Source organism: Chionomys nivalis, chromosome 5, assembly GCF_950005125.1.
Source record: "Chionomys nivalis chromosome 5, mChiNiv1.1, whole genome shotgun sequence".
Taxonomy (NCBI): Eukaryota; Metazoa; Chordata; class Mammalia; order Rodentia; family Cricetidae; genus Chionomys; species Chionomys nivalis.
This window is the reverse complement of record NC_080090.1, coordinates 47,827,176-47,846,147: the sequence shown is the minus strand read 5'-3', so window position 1 is coordinate 47,846,147 and position 18,972 is coordinate 47,827,176. Positions and strand designations below refer to the sequence as shown.

At 43.6% G+C, this 18,972-nt stretch overlaps 1 protein-coding gene across 2 annotated transcripts in view; it reads left to right on the top strand.

The window, feature by feature from the left end:
* Positions 1-18,972, top strand: part of Ptprg (protein tyrosine phosphatase receptor type G) — a 683,229-nt gene that overhangs the window by 377,462 nt on the left and 286,795 nt on the right. For both annotated transcript variants that reach the window (XM_057769291.1, XM_057769290.1), the window contains exon 3: positions 14,359-14,538. In XM_057769291.1, the coding sequence (XP_057625274.1) occupies positions 14,359-14,538 (180 nt within the window). The remainder of the gene's footprint in view (positions 1-14,358; positions 14,539-18,972) is intronic.

Below are 18,972 nucleotides of genomic sequence, written 5' to 3'. Positions count from 1 at the left end.
TTAATCCCTCAGTGTAGATGGCATTAGTGTTTTGAAATGGAGAACTGCACTGTATTAGTTATTTTTCTACTATTATAGTGAAGTGCAATGGTCAGGTGCAATCTAAGGAGAAAAGTTTTCTTTGTTAGAGAGTCTGTAATGGCAGGGGTGGCATGGCAGCCAGGGTCAGGAACAAGAAGCTGACTGGTTGCCTTGTGTTTGCACACAGGAAGCAGAGAGAGCAAAATCAAAGTAGGGTGAGGCTATAAAACTTGCAAAGGCTGTCCCTAGTGATGTACTGCTCTAGCATGGTTCCATGTCTTAAAACTTACATACCCTTGCCAGACAGCGCCAGCAACTGGGGACTGAGTGTCCCAACACTGAGCCTGTAGGGGATACTTCTCATAGAAACCACAACAGGCACACAGGGGCCTTTTTCTCCGTGACTATCTGTCTTCAGGTATCAAAAACAGTTTTGAAATTTCCTCTTTGTCTTCTGTTCGCTTACCTTGACATACTGTTCACAAACACAAGGTTTTATTTAAAATGTCATGGGTAATTTTTGATATCAAGGGTCGTGGTCAGCGGTAACCAGTGAGTGGGTCCCTCAATTGCAGTTGAGCTCAACTCTCGGGAGTGTACAGGCAGGAACAGTTCAGGTTGCCTCTAGATGATGGCTGACATCAGAAATGCCAAGAGCAATGGGGCAGAATACATAGGTCCAAGACAGGAACCCCCTGTTAGAGCTTGACTCTCTTCTCTGCTTAATGGATCCATCCGAGTGTCAGTGTCAGGAGCCGTGTCCCCCCAAAATTTACAGGAAGCACCGCAGTGAGGAGTTTTGCAGAGAGCTTAGAGACAGAGTGACCCACCAAGGCGGTCGACATGTCAGAGAACTCATCTCTTCAGACTCCAGTTTCTCCATTTCTGAAATGAAAATAGTATCTTCAGGAGCCAAGAAGATGCATGTGGCTGCTGGTCTGTGACTGGCGGCCGTAAATGATACCTGTGAATAAGGAATGGGTAAGGGGAGGGCATTGGAGGCTGTGACTCATTCTCTTTCTCTCACATGCGTAGGCATTGTGGAATATATTTCAGAAGCCAAATGTGGTACTTAGCGATTCCCGCTGATGTGTTGTTGAGTATGCCCGTAGTACTGTTGTAGCCTGATTTCATTGTTCAAAAAATGTATTTCACATTGTATACAATAGTTTATATAAAAAATCCCACTCCTGAAGATGTTGAGGCAGGGGAATTGCTGTGTTTGAGACCAGCGTCAGCTACATGGTGAGTTTCTATAGCCCAACCTGAGCTATAGAAAGAGTCCCTGTTTTACAAAACTTGTCTTAAAAAGAAAACAAAAGCCTCAGAACCCACGCCATGCACACTGATTTAGGGACTCAAGAATATGAAGCTTTATTGTTAAGGAGACAGTACTATCTTGTTGCTGCTGCTGCTGTGATTATTTACTCTTACTGTATTTTGTATTTATTATTATTTTGTATCTTTGTGTTTCCGTGGGGCTGAGGTCAAAGAACAATGATGGTGTTGGTTCCTTTTTGCCCCTCCCTCTATGGATGGTTTTGAGCGGTTGAGTTCAGGGGTCAGGCTTGTGGGACAAACACCTTTACCTCTGGAGCCACCTTGTTGGCCTACCACTTTCCATCTGTACCACCCACCTCCTTGCATTTCAGCTTCAGAGTGGCAGGAGGTGACCATTGCTTACCCTAACCAGGGATGATGAGGGCAGGGGCTTGCAAATGCTGACAGAGCAAAGGGTGAGTTCTCAGAATATATTGACGCCTGAAGATACACATTTCCCAAGATGAAGCTAGTGATCTCACAGCCTTCCCTTTCATGTTTGTGTGATCTGTTTATGGGTTTGCTATGTATTTGTCTTTCTTCAGATGTTGTGATGTCACTGTGTAGTGTCAGCTCTAATGTCAGCTTCTCTCCCCCACAGAATGATGTGAGACCCTCTTGCCTCTGTCTTAAATTTCTGTGCACTCTTAATACTTAACTTTTAAATCTGGAGTATATTATGGAATTTTATATTTAGACCATATGCGTCCTGCGTTAGTGCTTTTTTGTCTTACATGTGCTTGCACAGGTATTTAATACACACACAGAGAAACAAATGGCCATTTATTTCTTTTCTCCCTTTTGCAGTGGTAGGGATTGAACCCGGGGTCTTATGCTTGTGAGGCCACTGCTGTGCCCCGAGTCGTTCCTAGACCCTGTTCTCTGTAGTTTTTCTGTAGTTTTTAATGAGTGAAAATATGCCACAATGTATATTGGGTTTTCTTTTTAGAAACTTAACTTGATGTCTGTTCTGTTTGAGCTTAAAGAACTCCCTTCCTTCCCTCCCTTATGCAGCCCCACTTAAACCAGACCTTCAGCACAGGATCTCTTTACTCGCCGAGAAGCAACACTGGCTTTCCAGAATAGTTCACACTCACGCCAGCAAGTCTTCCCCACATAATAACCTGAGCTGTGCAGGTCTCTGAGGCAGAGGACTGCTCCGAGAGATTACTGTTTCCTTTCCATCTTCTTAGACTCTAAGCTGTGACCTCGGTGTTACCGGAGGAAAAATTTACAGCAAGGAACCCTGGAGCTTGTTTCGTCTACTTTTGTCTAAATGAGATCTTTAAGTCCTACCCCGGCTTTATGTTTCCCGTCTAGGGAATGAAGCTGTGGGAAGAGGTAGAAGAAAGGGGAAGTCAAGAGATGGCCTTATATATACCAGCCTGCACGGACTACTGATTATTATCTTTGTAATTTGACACTTTGGTCTTACTGATGGATGAAGATCGAACTGGTAGTCTTAAGCCAGCGTTTGGATCATCTCTTATCCTGTTAGTTCCAAAGAGAAGATAGCCTCCTCAGCCTGAAATACAAAGGCACTTGAAATGGAAGTGTCTAAAGATAAAACTTACATTCCGTGTGTGGTTTGGCTTGTTCAGGGCCCAGACCTCTTATCCCCCAGCCTCCCGTCCCTGCCTCCTTGGTCTTGGTTTTCTGCTTTCCCCATTATCTTCTGTTTGCAGGACATGTCCCTCCCTTCCTTCTAAAGTCATATTTGGGGACTAGCCAGGTTTCTCCCACAGGGCCAGCCAGCCACACAAAGGCTGCACCTCCCTGTGTGAATAGCATTCACCTAAATCAGATCCTGTGACTAGCCAACCCCATAGCATAATGGGTATAGGCGTTGGCCAAAACACTTCCTGACTCAAGAAGGTTGGGCCTCTGTGAGTTCCCCATTTCTAGTTGGGTGTTGTCTTAGTCAGGGTCACTGTTGCTGCATCTAAACGCCCTGACCAAAGCGACTTGGGAACAAAGGGATTTATTTGGCTTTTGTTTCTACCTTATACTCCACCATCCAGGGAAGTCAGGCCTCAAATGGTGCAGGAGCCCAGAGGCAGGAGCTGATGCAGGAGCCGTGAAGGGTGCTTAGCCTGCTTCCTGTTAGAACCCAGGACCGTCAGCCCAGGGATGGCCCCATTTACAGTGGCCTGGGCCTTCCCCGTCAATCACTAATTAAGAAGATGCCTATAGTCTTCCCTATAATCTGATTTTAGGGAGACATTTTCTTAATTGAGCTTCTCAGATGACTTTCATTTATGTCAATTTTTTTTTTTTTTTGGTTTTTCGAGACAGGGTTTCTCTGTGGTTTTGGAGCCTGTCCTGGAACTAGCTCTTGTAGACCAGGCTGGCCTCGAACTCCCAGAGATCCGCCTGCCTCTGCCTCCCGAGTGCTGGGATTAAAGGCGTGCGCCACCACCGCCCGGCTCATTTATGTCAATTTGGCTTAAAAGGCCTCAGCACAGGTGTCATTTCTGAAGCTGGGTCAGAGCCATTGCAGCGAGTCCTGGGAATTTAGATGTGGGTTCTTGAGAATATCACCATCAGTCATGTTTCTTGTGAACTTAGTACATGCCTGCATTTAATTTGTGATAAGGAGTGTGTGTGTGTGTGTGTGTTTGTGTATTTCTCATCATATTCCTGTGGCTAACTTTAGGAATGTGTCTGGTGTCATGGAGAGGGTGGCTGAACAAAATAAGAGAGACAGGGAGATGCCATACCCATAATCCCACCAGTAGCCTGGGGCAGAAGCAGAAATTGGTCCATGAGATCAAAGCCAGCCTGGTCTACTTAGTGAGTTCTAGGTCACCCTGACAGACCCTTTCTCCTAAAATCAAAATAAGACAGATGTGTCCATTTAATTGTTTTGAGTATTGCCAGAAGTGTTCTCACGGAGCTTAGAACCTTTGGGAATTTGGAACTTTGTCTGATATAAGAGAAATGAACCTTCATGAAGCATGATTAATTTCCAACTCTTACTTTCCCAAGCTAGATTGGGAGGTGAAGAAGCAAACCTATAATTCAGCTGTTTCCCTTGCTGAACCCTTTTCAGACACTGCTAATGGATCTGGGCTTCTTGGATAAGCACACAACGTAGCTCTACTTTCCCAAGCTAGATGGTGAGTGGAAAGAACAAACCTGTAATTTAGTATTACCTCCTTCCCTGGCTGCACCCTTTTCAGACATTGCTAATAGATCTGGGCTTCATGGATCAGCACGGGTCAGTAATCATACAGTGTGGGGATTATTTGATTCTAGTACTCAAGTCTCGTCTCCTTTTTTTTAACCTCCTCGTGATCCAACTTTGGTTTCTCAGTTCTGTGTGTGCTGCTCTTTCCACGCCTGTGATGGCTGCTTTTGGGTCTGTAACGAGAAGCAAACATTTTAAAAGCACAGGTGTTTTGCCAAGTAATGGTCGTTGACTGCTGGAGGCGTGTCTCAGTTGAATAAAGTGGAGTATTCCAGGTCTAGAACCAATTTCTCTCCATTTTGCAAGCCTGTAAAATGCCATGCAGCAATAAAATAGGATGGCATCATTAACAATAACCAGTCCTTTGCTGTGTCTGTAAGAGGCCAGAATAAATGTCACCCAACTTGAAACCATGCCAGGGAGATTTGGAGGTATTGGATAATCCCAATTCGAGTTAGACATTTGTGTCAAATGTTTGAATGTAGCATGGGCTCTAACTGTGACACGTAGAATTTTGATCTAAGATCCCTCTGCACATGGACTTGGAAAGACCTTCTGCAGTCCCCGCTGTTCCTGTACACACTCTGGCCTCCTCTCTGTCTCTGTTATATGAAGCAGTCCTATGCTACCATAACCTCTGTGGCTCAAGCCTCATGGATGGCAGTGATTACCACTCTACCTGTTTCAGAACAGTGAGGCGATGATTCCCTGGCTAAGAGTACTGGCTGTTCTTTTACGGGGCATTGGGTTCTGTTCCCAGCAGCCCTATGGTGGGCACATTTGTAACTCTAGTCCTAGAGGATCTGACAGCCTCTCTGGTGTCCTTAGTCACTACTGTATGAACACAGGGCACAGACCTACATACAAATAAAATATGCATACACGTAAAATAGACGTTTAAATATATATATATATATATATATAGAGAGAGAGAGAGAGAGAGAGACCACTGAGTCATAAAATAAGTACCAGGAGAAACTGGACAGATAATTGTTGGCAGTAGGAAATGCATTTTTGGCAGTAAGAAAGTCAAGTACACTTTGGTTCTGTTTTCTGGTGTTATTTATGGTGTTATACCTGGTTATTGACAGGTCCCTTCATTAATGGGAAGTTGGAACATATTATTTTCATGCTTAAAATTTAAAAACAAAAAAGTAGAGGCTAATTTTGTCATCTTTAAAGTCACTGTACATTCTGAACTGAATTTGGAACTGAATTTGTCTCCCCTAGCACAGATGAACAACGACGTAATTACATCAGTTAAGAGAAGCAGCGGAGAGCAGTCTGAGTGCTTTTCTAGCACTTTTCCCCGTGTATAACAATAAATGCATAAATAGTAATTAAGTTACTAGTTCTGGTGTGAGGAAACATATCATAAACTGAATCTCACAAAGTGTTTTTAATTAAAAGTGGGATAATTTAAAGATGTGTATTAGATTGGGAGAAAAAGCATTAATTATACGTGGTTGAAAAAAATGAGCACATGTATTTTGAATTTTTACTGTTGGCTAAAAGTAGACAACAAGATGCAGAGTAATAAGCCTGGATTCAGGTAATGTTTTTAATAAAAGTTCCTTGAGGGGGGCATTAATAAACTTATTTGACTGGAAACAGCACATAACATGTATATTAGTTTTATTTTTAATTAGATTTAGACAGAATTCATTATTTTTAATGGCTTTTCATTAGTGAATGGAAACCATTATTTGAATCTGTTGTGGAAAAATAATTTCAAAATGTGTGTTTGTTTTCTGAAAAATATCATGTATGTATTTAAGGAAGCTGTGGTTTGGAATTGGAATTGTGTGACTTGTCTGCATTGTAAGTAAGCTGTCTGTGTCTCAGCTCCGCTGTTAAGAGAGTCTATACTGAAGTGTGGTGCTTTGTTTGAAGTGTGAAAAGTACATTTGTCTTCCCTGAACTTTAAAATGCTGTTTCTGATTATGGGTCATTCTAACTATGACGAAAATTAAGAGAATATATTCTTCTCTCTCTCTCTCTCTCTCTCTCTCTCTCTCTCTCTCTCTTCCTCTCTCTCCCTCCCCCTCCCCCCTCCCTCCCTCCCCCCTCTCTCCCCCTTCCTCCCTCCCTCCCCTTCTCTTCTCCCTCCCCCCTTCCTCCCTCCCTCCCTCCCTTCCCCCTCCCTGTTTTATTTGCATTCTGTTTGAATAATGGAATCACCGGTATTGGTATAAAATTGATACCCGTGGACCAGCAGCTCTTTGAAGATACGTCTGCCTTAAAAAGAAACCCTGAATGACAAACAGGCTCTGATACACCCGCCTGGGTTTGCTGGACTTTGAGCTACTTCTTTGCAGGGAATTCTGTCTGCTTTTAGCAGACAGTTGGAATGAGTCTCAGTTGTGTGATTTATTTTCCATACTGATGGAATCCATCTTCCCGATGCTAGTGTCCTGAACTCTATTGTCTCACAGCGAGGCAGATACGGAGGCTTGTTAACGGCACACTCAGGAGGAGTATGTTATTTTAACGCACAGATGATCCATAAATTAAGCTTAATAATGTTGTTTCTTAACTACAGTCTTTAAAGGTGAAATTTCTCCTACTTTATATGTCATAAGGCTTTTTTTAAAATACTACTTTAAATAATGAAAAATCACCGTCTAGCTTGCTGAAGGCCCCCCATGCTTCTCCTTTAGCCCCGCCTTTTTTTTCCTGGACCTGTGCACATTCCATTTATGCATAAATGACGCGCCAACCATTGTCACGGCTAGGCCATGGCTAGCTCCCCCATGTCCTCAGTAACACTGGAAGCTGAACGTGTTTAACAATGCTTACAGTTTTTCTCTGGCTTTTGTGCAAATTTAGAAATATTTCCTCTTTATACTGGCAGGCATTCACAAAACAGTGACTTTTTGGTGGGTCATGGAGGGGAGGGACACACCTGGAATTGTGGTACATGGGTAGCTGAAGCTGGAGGGTCAGGATTTAGAGGCCATCTGCTCAGACTCCCGCTCAAACACACACAGAAATCCAAAACAAAAGCAGCAACATGTCACGTTGTTATTATGATCTCTTTCTTCTTTGGTGATCTATGATGAGGTTTTATTCTGTCATGGTTTGGTGGTGGTGGTGGTAAGTACGTGAGTGCATTTTGTTTTATTTTTTTTTTTAATTTTTTTTTAAAGATTTATTTATTATATATACAGTGTTCAGCCTCCATGTATGCCTGCAGACCAGAAGAGGGCACCAGATCTCATTACAGATGGTTGTGAGCCACCATGTGGTTGCTGGGAATTGAACTCAGGACCTCCAGAAGAGCAGTCAGTACTCTTATCCTCTGAGCCATTTCTCCAGCCCTGTTTTATTTTTTTGACCTTGAGTTTTAGGTGTGTTGATCAAGTATGAAAGTAAAGTGTCTGATCCTGGGTTTTGTTCAATGCATTCTTCCTGATCAGGTCAGATGGTAATGGAATGTTTGAAAACCTATAACAGAGGTGATGACCTCCCTTACGGAACCCAGTCAGGATGTCTCCGACATCGGCATGTCATGAGACAGGGGATCTCTTCACTTGGCTGTGGTGATGTTTGCCAGGCTTCTCCATTGTGAAGTTACTGTTTAAAATCTCCTCTCCCCTTTTCTCCTTTGGTTTTTTTAGGGGCAGGAGGGTAGGGGGCAGGGGAGTGGTTGCCATGTAATTCAAGCTCACCTAGGATTCAAGTTCTCGGGTTTCTTCAAATGACTTCGAACCTCTGATCTTCTTCTCTGACCTGTAGCGTGCTTAGACAGCTGACATGCCCTACTCTTATACAAGGATGGAGAGCCAGCCCCTTGTTTGGTGCGTATTAAGCCCTCTGCCACCTGAGCTACATCTCTGACCTTGTTTTTGTCGTCAGGCCTGTAACCGAACCAGATGCAGCTAGCATTCACTTCCGTTTTTCCATAGAAACAACGACAGATACTAACAGCAGTAACAACACAAACTAAAAACTCCCCATCAAGTGAGACCCTGCAGCGGATGGATGACCTTGGCCTAGTAAAAGTGTGCCTGAAGAAATGATGCCACTCAGGTGTCACCTCCTCTGCAAGTCCTAGGAGGTGAAGATCTCGTTGGCCAGACTCTGCTGGTTTCCCTTGTTCTAAGGCCCGTTCCTTCAGAGTCGTCTGCACGCTTTGTAGCCCAACCGCAAAACCAAGAGTTGTATCAGCACCCCCTTAGCAAGCTTTCAAAGTCTGCTATTGCTCTAGAACATGGCATGGGGTATTTCATAGAGTTTGCTTACTGCCCTTTGATATGAACAGCTCATCACTAGTTGAGGCACTGAGCCACAGCAGCTTGTGTTGGCCAATCTTATGGTGAATCCAAGGAAACTGGGCCCAGCCCCAAGTGTGTGTTAAGTTCATGTTTAAATGGATCTCTTGGAATCAGCTTCCTCCCCCTTGACTGTCTTTGAATAGAGAAGTCGGTTAAACAATACGAAACAATGAGAGGTTCAATGGTAACTAGCCATGCTTCCCAGTGGGCATCCAAAGCAGGTCCTGTTACACCCTTACATTAAAAGGCACCGTTCTCAGGCTTGGCTTGTTCAGTTTGCTCCTCATCAGCTCGCAGCACGTCTTACCTCGTCGCAGTTCAGACTAATTCGATGTGTTAATGAAGCTAAGGAGTATTTACCTGTGAAATTGGCATCCTGACCCTGGAGACCCAGGAAATGGGGGAGATTTATTAAACAGTCTGCTGAGAAATGTGCAAAATTAAAGTGAAATCATGGCCAAGAGCGTGCAGAGTGTCGGTAGAAGACACTTTATCCCTCTTTTGTTTCTTCTTCTAGCTCTTTGTTTTCCTCTCAACATATGCTTTAGGTCTTTACCCAGGAGCCGGTGCCAGGTGTGAGATGATGGGAGGTAAAGAGAGGAGGTTCAGGAGAGACACCAAGGAGGACTATCCTTTTAGGTGTAGGGTATTGTGTTGGTTAGGTTTCTGTTGCTGTGATAGAACACCATGGCCAGCAGAAACATGGAAGGAAAGGATTTTTTTCTGCTTATAGCTTGTATAGTCGGTCATCCAGGAAGATAGGGCAGGAAGTGAAAGTCGGAATCAGGAGGCTATGAGGGCTGCTGCTTACCAGCTTGCTCTTCTTTCCTTTATATAACTATGGCTAGGTACAGCACCGCCCACAGGGGCTGGGCCCTTACATGCCCATCATTAATCAAGAAAATGCTCTACAGATTTGCCTACAAGCAGATCTAATGAATGTGTTTTCTCAACTGGGAATCTCTTTCCTCAAATTCCTCTACCTCGTGTCGTGTCGTCATAGACTCTTTAATAAAGTGAGCCACATGACGGAAGTCTGAACTAGTTCCAGTTTCACCTGCAGAGTGCAGATCCCTGTTCTCTCAAGGTACTTGGAGAAAGGACAGGAAGTAGGGAGATGGTGTGGCCAACATCTGCTTTTAAGCCACACTGTTTTCTTGTTCTCCTAGTTGATGCAGGGATTTGCGAAGCCCCAGGGATAGTTTGGGATATGAAGCATCTGGAAGAGCAGTAGCTATGGTTAGTATGGGACATGGTTGTGTTCATATGTCCTGCCCATGGCTCATCTCCCATCCGGCTTTGCCTTCTGGAAGGGCCCATTGTTTGGAGGTGGGGCAGTGATGCAGGTATCCTGCCTAGGAGATTTGAAGTTGTACCGTAGAAGAACCTTGTCTTATAGATATGTTCACAAGTGGGGAAGACAGATATGTAGGAGCAAGCAGTAAGCGAGCAATAGTGATGGAGAGGCATAAAAGGAAACAAGATTGCCCGGAGGAGAGGGCCATTTTTATGAAAACCACGTTTTTAGCCAGCGACTTCCCATGGACTCACTGCATTCATTAAAGAGGTATATTTTCATCCTAGGCTGAATGAGGAATGTTGCTCGATTCTCTTGGTATTTAAAGGTTGGCAGGGTGTCTCCATTCTGGTCTAATTGGTTGAAGAGTTTTATCAGGCACGTTACTTTGGGCCAGGGAGAGTCAGCCTGTGGCCTCTTACCCTGGCCCAGCTTTCCCCATTGGAGAATGTGAGACTGTCAGAAAGTTGCACCGTCAGAGGGGTTAGCTGTGTGGAATGAATTGAGCTCCTGAAATACAAATATCCTGCCCATTCTAAGTCTTTATGGGAGAACCAGCCTGCAAATGAATTTGCCATATTTTCATTGGGTAACGTCATTCCTTGAGAGGAAGCCATCTTGCTGGAGACTTGTTTTTGTTCCGTTTTACTCAGAGACCTAAGGGGTCAGATAACTTTAAAGGTCGTTTTGCGTTTTCGTTTGTTTTGTTTTTGACTTTGAAGCACTTATTCAAAATTCTAAAAGCCAGAAACCCCCAACATGGTGAGACTGTGAATGATTAACAGTATGAACTTTTATAGAGCGGCTCCACAACAGAGAGACATCTACAGTGTGGATGGGCAACCGTGCTTCGAAGGGAAAGTAGGTAATCGATACCTGTGAGCTTGGAGAAAGTGTTCTATTTCCTCCGCTAATGACATAGGGGGGTTTGCAAAGCAAGGGTGTCTGGAGCATGAAGCACTCCAAAGAAGAATTAATTTGAAACCTGAAGTGGAAGATCAGTTTCAATTAAAATTGCACTTGAATGTATATTGGCTGGAAGTGTGGAGGCAAGCATGCAGTCAGCTCGAACCCTTGGATTGTCGTGCGCGAATCCCACCAGTGTGAGCACTAATTATTTTTTTATAATCTCCTAAATTATATTTCACCCATCTAATGTGGATGGTAAACACTCTGCTGACCTTGATATTTTTTATTACCATAATAATAATTGTTATTAGTGTAGTAGTGGCAGTCTGGTAGGATAATTGTTAAGTATCCATTTTCACAATGATGGCTTACCTCCGTTGTTTCCTGGGTGTTGTATATGTTTAGCATTAGGTTCCCATGGCATTGGTTTTCACTCTATTACTCTCAGAAGTCTCTCTAAGGCATTTCATTTGTAGATGCCCATATACAGCATCCCATGTTTTGGACATGGTGACCCTTCGTAGCTAACCATAAGTCACATTTGGGTTTCCAGCCCGTGTATCAGCCATTGGCTCACTCAGTTTGTCGATGCAATTTTTTGTGGCCTCTGGAAGAAAACTGTGGCAGTGGCAGGAGACTAATTGGAGTCATTTGTTGCATTCCTTCACTCTGAACACCTCGGATACGTAGAGTACGGAAATAAAGTTGGGCTGAAATGTTTGCAGAAGTACACTGCTCTTCTTTGTGACTCATGTTAGCCTCGGGGAACTTCCACAAGAGGGGCAGTGTTCTGTGTGCAAACCCCTTGACATTGCCCGCTTCACTACTCCCTCACCCTAAGGAAACCGGCACTGTTGACTTTTTCTAGATAGTATTAAACACTTGCAAATGACTCGAAAGCGCCCCAGGCTTCTTACACCTTTTGCTGTGTGTGAACGAGTTCTTTCTGACAGTCCATTCTTTTCTCTCTCTGTCTCTCAATGTTGGGGATGGGCATTTGGGAAAATGAGCTGGCATTATGGTCCAGCTGAAGTATTTTCCAGAGGGTGAGAATGTAAATCATTTTAAGCACCTATTCCAATTGCTCTGGCAGCTATGAAACATCCATTTTTTTTTCTTTTCCTTTTTTTTTTTTTCTTTTCTTGACAGAGAAGATGTCCGTGGCTGTCTTTTTTTTTCTTTCCTGATGCCATTGTCTGTATCTGCTTTGAGCTGCCTTAGGCATAAGGGGCTGAGGACACCTATTGGGGCTCTTTTTCAGTAGGACAAAGAACTTACTCTCTTTCTGCTGCTCCTTTCACACCAGGTAGTTGTGTGAGGAGGCACAAAAATGCCTAATTCACTTTCCTATCCTACTTTTTCTATGTGATACTTAAAGAGTTGAAAACTAAGTTGCAAAGGGGTGTGTGTATGTGTGCCCTATGTGCATGCATGTATGTATATGTGTGGGTGTATTGTGTGTGCATGTGTGCATGACTGTGTGTGCATATGTTTGTGGATGTGAACATGTCCATGAGTGTGGTAAAATAGAGTATTTGTTTAACTATGTAAAGATGCATTGCATTTGTTTGTGCTGCATTTGTTTAACTATGTAAAGATGTATTGCTGTTTCATCTTGACTGCCTAAGGCACCTGATTGATTTAATAAAAAGCTGAATGGCCAATAGCTAGGAAGAGGAGGGATCGCTGGTGCTGGAGGGCAAAAAGAAAAGGGGAGCCAGCCAGTGGCCAACCAGCTACAGAGAAAGCAGAAGAACACGATGGGCAGTATACAGGTGAGGTCAGCTAGCCTCAGGGCAGCACATGGATGAATAGAAATAGGTTAAGTTTCATAAAAAAGCAGCTAGAAACAAGTCAAGCTAAGACCAAGTATTCATAATTAATAAGTCTCTGTGCTGTGATTTGGAGGCTGGCAGTCCAAGCCAACTAGACATGAGTGTGTGTGTGTGTGTGTGTATTGTGCAGGTATGTGTTTATACATGGGTGAGTATATATGTGTGTATGTTCTGTGTCTGCGGGTGTGTGTTTGTGTGCATGTGTGTGTGAGCATGGGTATATGCATCCGCGTCTATGTGTGTGTGTATATATGTGTGTCTTTGCTATACTTAGATGCCTGTGGTTCCTCTTTTGAACTTGGTTAGACTTTCTATTGGCTTGAGGCTAAAAAGATTCCTCTTCATCTTCTCAGCAGACACATCTTTCTCTCTTTGCTGTATCAACAAGATTAAATGCGAGGTACAGAAGCAGAAAGCGCTAAGAACATGTTCTCTACTTAATAGCCATCATTAGCCTACTGCTTCATTTCAAATAAGGCTGAGCAGCAAATGCAACGTGTTTCTTGACTTTCTGCCTTATTGGGACCCATCTGAGGTCTACTGTATTTTGGTTCTCTCTTTATTAATGACATGCATTTTCCTAGAGGTGCTGAGTCTCAACAGCAGTCTCTTCCTTCCATGGCTTTTTAGACAAGACGAAGCTTGGGAAGGAGATGCAGGCAAAACCTATGGACAAGCTGAGAACCCTTCCGTACTCAATGAAGGTCTCCTCCATTACTCATAATGATGTCCGTCCTGTTTTGAATTGCATTTAGTCTTGAGTTTTCTTTATTCTGTTTACTGACTATTGTGATCTAAAGAGGAAAGCCATATTTGGGTTATGGTTCTCTGTATCAAAACATGCTTAATTAAGCCCCTTTCTGTGAATGAGCACTCTGCTTATTTTTAGAACATTTGCTTAAACTTTTTCAAAAAATGTGAACAACTCTCCAGACCCTTCTGCACAGCTTCCTAAATTGGATCAAAGTGAAGCAAGCAAGATTTTTTTTTTGTAAATCAAAGACCAAAACCATCTCAATTTCTCTGAGATCTAGTTTCATTACTGGGCTGTGAATGGAGTGTGAGTGTGTGTGTGTCTGTGTGTGTGTGAGAGAGAGAGAGGGAAGGGGGAGGGGAGGGGAGGAGAGGAGAGGTCCACATCAGGGTGTGTGTGTGTGTCTGTGAGAGAGAGAGAGAGAGAGAGAGAGAGAGAGAGAGAGAGAGAGAGAGAGAAGAGAAAGTTCCACATCAGGGCGTGTGTGTGTGTGTGTGTGTGTGTTTCCCATTTTATGTTTTGACATAGGATTTCTTGTTTAACCTTGGGCTCCCTCCCCTGTCTTCTAATGTAAGGTGCAAACATGGCCCACCATGCCTGGCTTGACATGGATGTTGGGTATCTGAACTTGGGTCCTCATGCTTGCTCACAGCACTTGAGCCACCAAGTCCCTCCGCAGCCCCCTTAGCCACATCTTATTTGTTCAGATGCAGACTTCTGGGCCACAATGACTGAAGTGTCGCTTTTCCCTACAGGTGCCTATGGTCCTGAGCACTGGGTCACCTCTAGTGCCAGCTGCCGAGGAAGCCATCAGTCTCCTATCGACATTTCAGACCACCAAGCCCGTGTTGGCGAAGAGTACCAGGAGCTTCAGCTTGATGGGTTCGACAATGAGTCCTCTAACAAGACCTGGATGAAGAACACAGGGAAAACAGGTAGACTCTTTGATTTCTTTCTCTTCATTTACCACCAGCCAGAATCTGTGTTGAGATGTCTTTGGTGTGTGACTTTATTTCAGCTTGCTTCTTAAATAGTGTCCTCTGCTATAGGCCACCTACAGTAATCTTTGTTTGGACATACCCCCATTTTATTACTTCAGGCAAATATCTAATGATATTTGTGCCCCAGTTTTTACAAACATATAAAATATGTAGCATCAAATGTTGGAGGAGGAACTGCTTGTTCGTCCCAGCCACCCAGTACTGAAGTAATCACACAGAAACCGTATTAATTAAATCACTGCTTGGCCCATTTGCTCTAGATTATTATTGGCTAACTTTTACATCCTAATTTAACCCATTTCTATTAATCTGTGCATCACCACGAGGTTGTGGCCTACCAGCAAAGTTCCAGCAGGTTTATCTCTAGAGGCAGATCCATGGCGTCTCTGACTCAGCCCTCTTTCTCCCAGAATTCAGTTTCGTCCTCCCCACCTACCTAAGTTCTGTCCTACCAACAGGCCAAGGCAGTTTCTTTATTTGTTAATGGTAATCACAGCACACAGAGGGGATTCCCACATCAATAAAATAATACTGATCTCAGAGGGTTATAGTTGTCCAGTGAATTCAATGTGCTAGGTTCATAGAATGGACGTGAAGAAGAAACTTGCTAAGTCTAAACACCTGATGTGACAGGCACTATTTACTGGGGGCTCCATTTCAATTTAAGTTTTAATTAAAAAGTAAATAAAATCTGGGCCTGGAGACCTTCATTTTTAACCTCAACACTCGGAAGGCAGAGGCAGGTGAATCTGTGAGTTTGAGACCAGTTAGAGGTTAACGAAAAGAGTTCCAGAGCAACCAGGGTACACAATATGGTCCTGTCTCAGAAAAACCATGAAATGAGATGAGACTGAGCTTCCTTTACTAAAAACATCGGGTACAGCTCAGCCGCTACATAGCTTCCTTAGCTACCATACTGCATGCTCCAAAGATAGAAGAAACCCTGTGAGAAAACACTGTGCCAAGTGGACCTATGGAAATATGCCCTATCTTCCTTGACAATGTGCTTTGTTCAGAATTGTTAGGATTCCAGAGTGGCCTGAGCTAACCCAGCCCTCTATCACTCAGTCCTGCTGCTTGAACCTTCTTTCCTGAATGCCACTTGTCATCAGGGGTTGCTGAGTGGAGTACCATCTTTTCACCAAGATAAGTCTATGAGTTAACTATTCCTGTGCAGCTGTGGGTTTCTAGATTGTTCACACAAGTCCCAGATAATGTTATGCTGTGCCCTCAACTCTGATGTCCCTGGAAACACTCGGGTGTGTAGTATGTCACTGCTTACTATAGCCACGAATTAAGTTCATGTCTAAAGACCCCGATGACCTGAGGCTCTGTGTTGCGCTAAAATGAAGTTATCTGCCTTGGCCCCATGTGAGATAGTGAACCTCAGACTTGTGTTTCCTTTAAACCTCGTTGGTTGCCCAGGCAGCTTTAGGGATGTATTTTCTTGACCAGCACCTGTCTGAAACTGCTTTCACTTGTTCACACAACCGTTGGCCACACACTCCTTACAGTGAGTCTCGGCAATGGCGTCTTTCCCAAAAGGCTCTCTGGACCGATCACCTTCCGCTCTTTACTAGTTACTTTTCTGTGGCTGCCATGAGACTGTAGTAAACAAGCCAGCCTGTCAGACGAAGAGGTTACTTGGGCTTTTGGTTCCAGAAGGAGTCCCATCGTGCCATCAGACAGGCATGGCACAGGAATCTGAGTGTTCACATCCTCATCTGCGAGCTTGAAGCAGAGGGTAAATTAGAAGTTAGGGGAAGCTATGAATTCTCACATCCTGCCCTCAGTGACCTTCTTCCTCCAATGAGGCTGCTTCACCTCCACAAACAGCATCACCAGCTCGGATTCAGATATTAGAGCCCATGGGGGACACTTCCCACTCAACCCCCACAGGGCGGTGTAGCAGACAACTGTTTCTTGGAGCTTGATTTACCCACTCTTGTATCTATTCAAGGTAAACTGGTGACCCAGCAACGTTACTTATTGATATCAGTGCACTGGGGTGTGCGTGCGTGTGTGTGTGTGTGTGTGTGTGTGTGTGCGCGCGTGCGCGTGTGATGTTGGTAGTGTCTATATGCCCCAGCATGTGTGTAGAGTAGAGCTCAGCAGACAACATTTGGGTGCTGATTCTCTCTACTCTGAACTTTGCCAGTCCAGCCATGTCACACACCGCAACAATGTTATTTCCAAATGCCTTTCCATCTCCTCTTTCCACCCTTAGCATAGATCATGGATTTACTGTTACGGCCCACGGCCCACTCCTGGGCAATTGTCAAATTTTGCATATCAAATGTTAGTGTCCCTTGGAAAACCGTGATGCCATCTGAACACAGTGGGTGAGAGCTTTGACACACTCAGTATAATCAGAGCTTGGAGTCAGTGCCACTTCGGTGCCTCATCCTTGAAGCAAGCCAGAGGCAGCTCACCAGGTGCCCTCCTGCAGTTTTCTACTTGACTTGCAATGCTTGACAGCCTTCTGCAGAGATAACACGTTTCGCTGACAGCTTTCAGCTTGGAATCACCGGTGAAAAGGTTTCTGCAGGGTGCAGGGTTCACTCAGTGTAAGTTGATTCATGACCTTGGCCTTCCCGAAGCTGATTAGCAATCTCTGTCATCCTGCTGACTTCCTAGAGTAATGTGCTACCTGTTGCCCAGACTGTGAGCTCCTGGTTTTGGAGCACAGCCAGTAGCACGCCGATACATCTGTCTGCAGTGGAGAAGCAGGATGCGATCCCTCGTACTTCTTAGACTCCCAATATTATTGTGGAATTCACGGGAGACTAAATGGTGGCCCTTGAATTCACTAAGATGATGGCATGGTCAGGTGGCGTGTTTCGAGTGACAGCCACTACCTAACATTTGAGATCATAAAAGTTTCAGCAGACAGTATTATAGAAACTTTGGTACTGAAATCAACTTGTATTCTTTTTAAATGATAAACCCTAGATACTTTTCATTATGTTGATCTTAAAATTAAGTCCACAGGTTTGCTAGTATTTTGGAGAAATATCTACCTCCTGAGGGTTATGTTTGGATCATATCCATTCATATAATTCATGTGAATTCAGTATGCGTCAGCTCAGAGTTCTTTGCACCTGCTTAGCGTAAGTTGCTAATTTCCCATGAATCACACTGAGACATAACCTGCAGCCTTCAAGGTCTTTGGGGATGTTTTTGCATACATATTGTGAGGTTTGAAACATTGTTCTGGGGGGATATTATCTTTTCCTGTTTCTTAAAACTAGATGTGAATCTATAATTACCAGAAAAATTAAGTTTTTTTTAAAATTCATACTTGATAAGCCCTGTGGTCTGTTGTTGCTGTAGCCATATCTATCTTTCATACCTAGATAATGAAAACAATATTCTCTTTCTTAACTCATTAAATTTTCTCCAGTTATTTTGTTCACAATGCTAGTGATGATCCCAGCTCTTTGTGCAGTGTTAGGCAGGCTCTCCCCCACTGTGTTTTATCCCAGCCTACAAAACATTATTTTTTAAACCTATTTTTTTTTCTTCGGTAGAAGTATTTTTACGAAGCTCATATTTCCAGAAAGTAAATCCAAGATGTATTCCCCGTCTGTAGAGATCTGAGGTCACTTATCTGTAAAACAGAATGAGTCCTGATACTGAAATATCAATATAGAAAGCTAATATTTAACACTTCCTGTTACATGGAGGCAGTGGTTTCCTGTAAAACCTTCTTAGTCTTTAGATCTGTCTTTGCTCCTGAGACCTCTCTCTCTCTCTCTCTCTCTCTCTCTCTCTCTCTCTCTCTCTCTCTCTCTCTCTGGTCTTTGCTCCTGAGACCTCTCTCTCTCTCTCTCTCTCTCTCTCTCTCTCTCTCTCTCTCTCTCTCCCTCCCTCCCTCTCCCTCTCCCTCTGTGTGTGTGTGCGTGTGTCTTGTCCTGTAAATCATAGGGAGGCTTGGTTGCACCTTGCCCACTCTGACAGGTCATCTGCAATACCCTGATTACACAAATGGGCCCTCTCTGTCTCTTTCCCAGGAGATGTGACCGTCTGATTTACAGTTCTACTGCCCAGCCACCCAGTGTCATCCTCTTTCTTTGATTTGCATGACAATGTTCTATAATAAGACTGCAGTGTAATCTTATTGTCCCGGCATTAATGTCTAGCAAAGTGATTTGTTTAAAGCTCCCATGTGTTTTCAGACACACATTAATAAGTCTTCTCCTCCTATGATTTTTTTAACTATTAGAGACTTTTACATTGTTTTGAACCAGTAGTTTTTCAGTACTGGCCTTGGAACACATAGTAAACTTGTTTGTCATAGACCATAATTCTTCTATTTTCCCACTGCATTTTGGTTTACTGTAATTTTTTTTATCTCTGCATGTATTT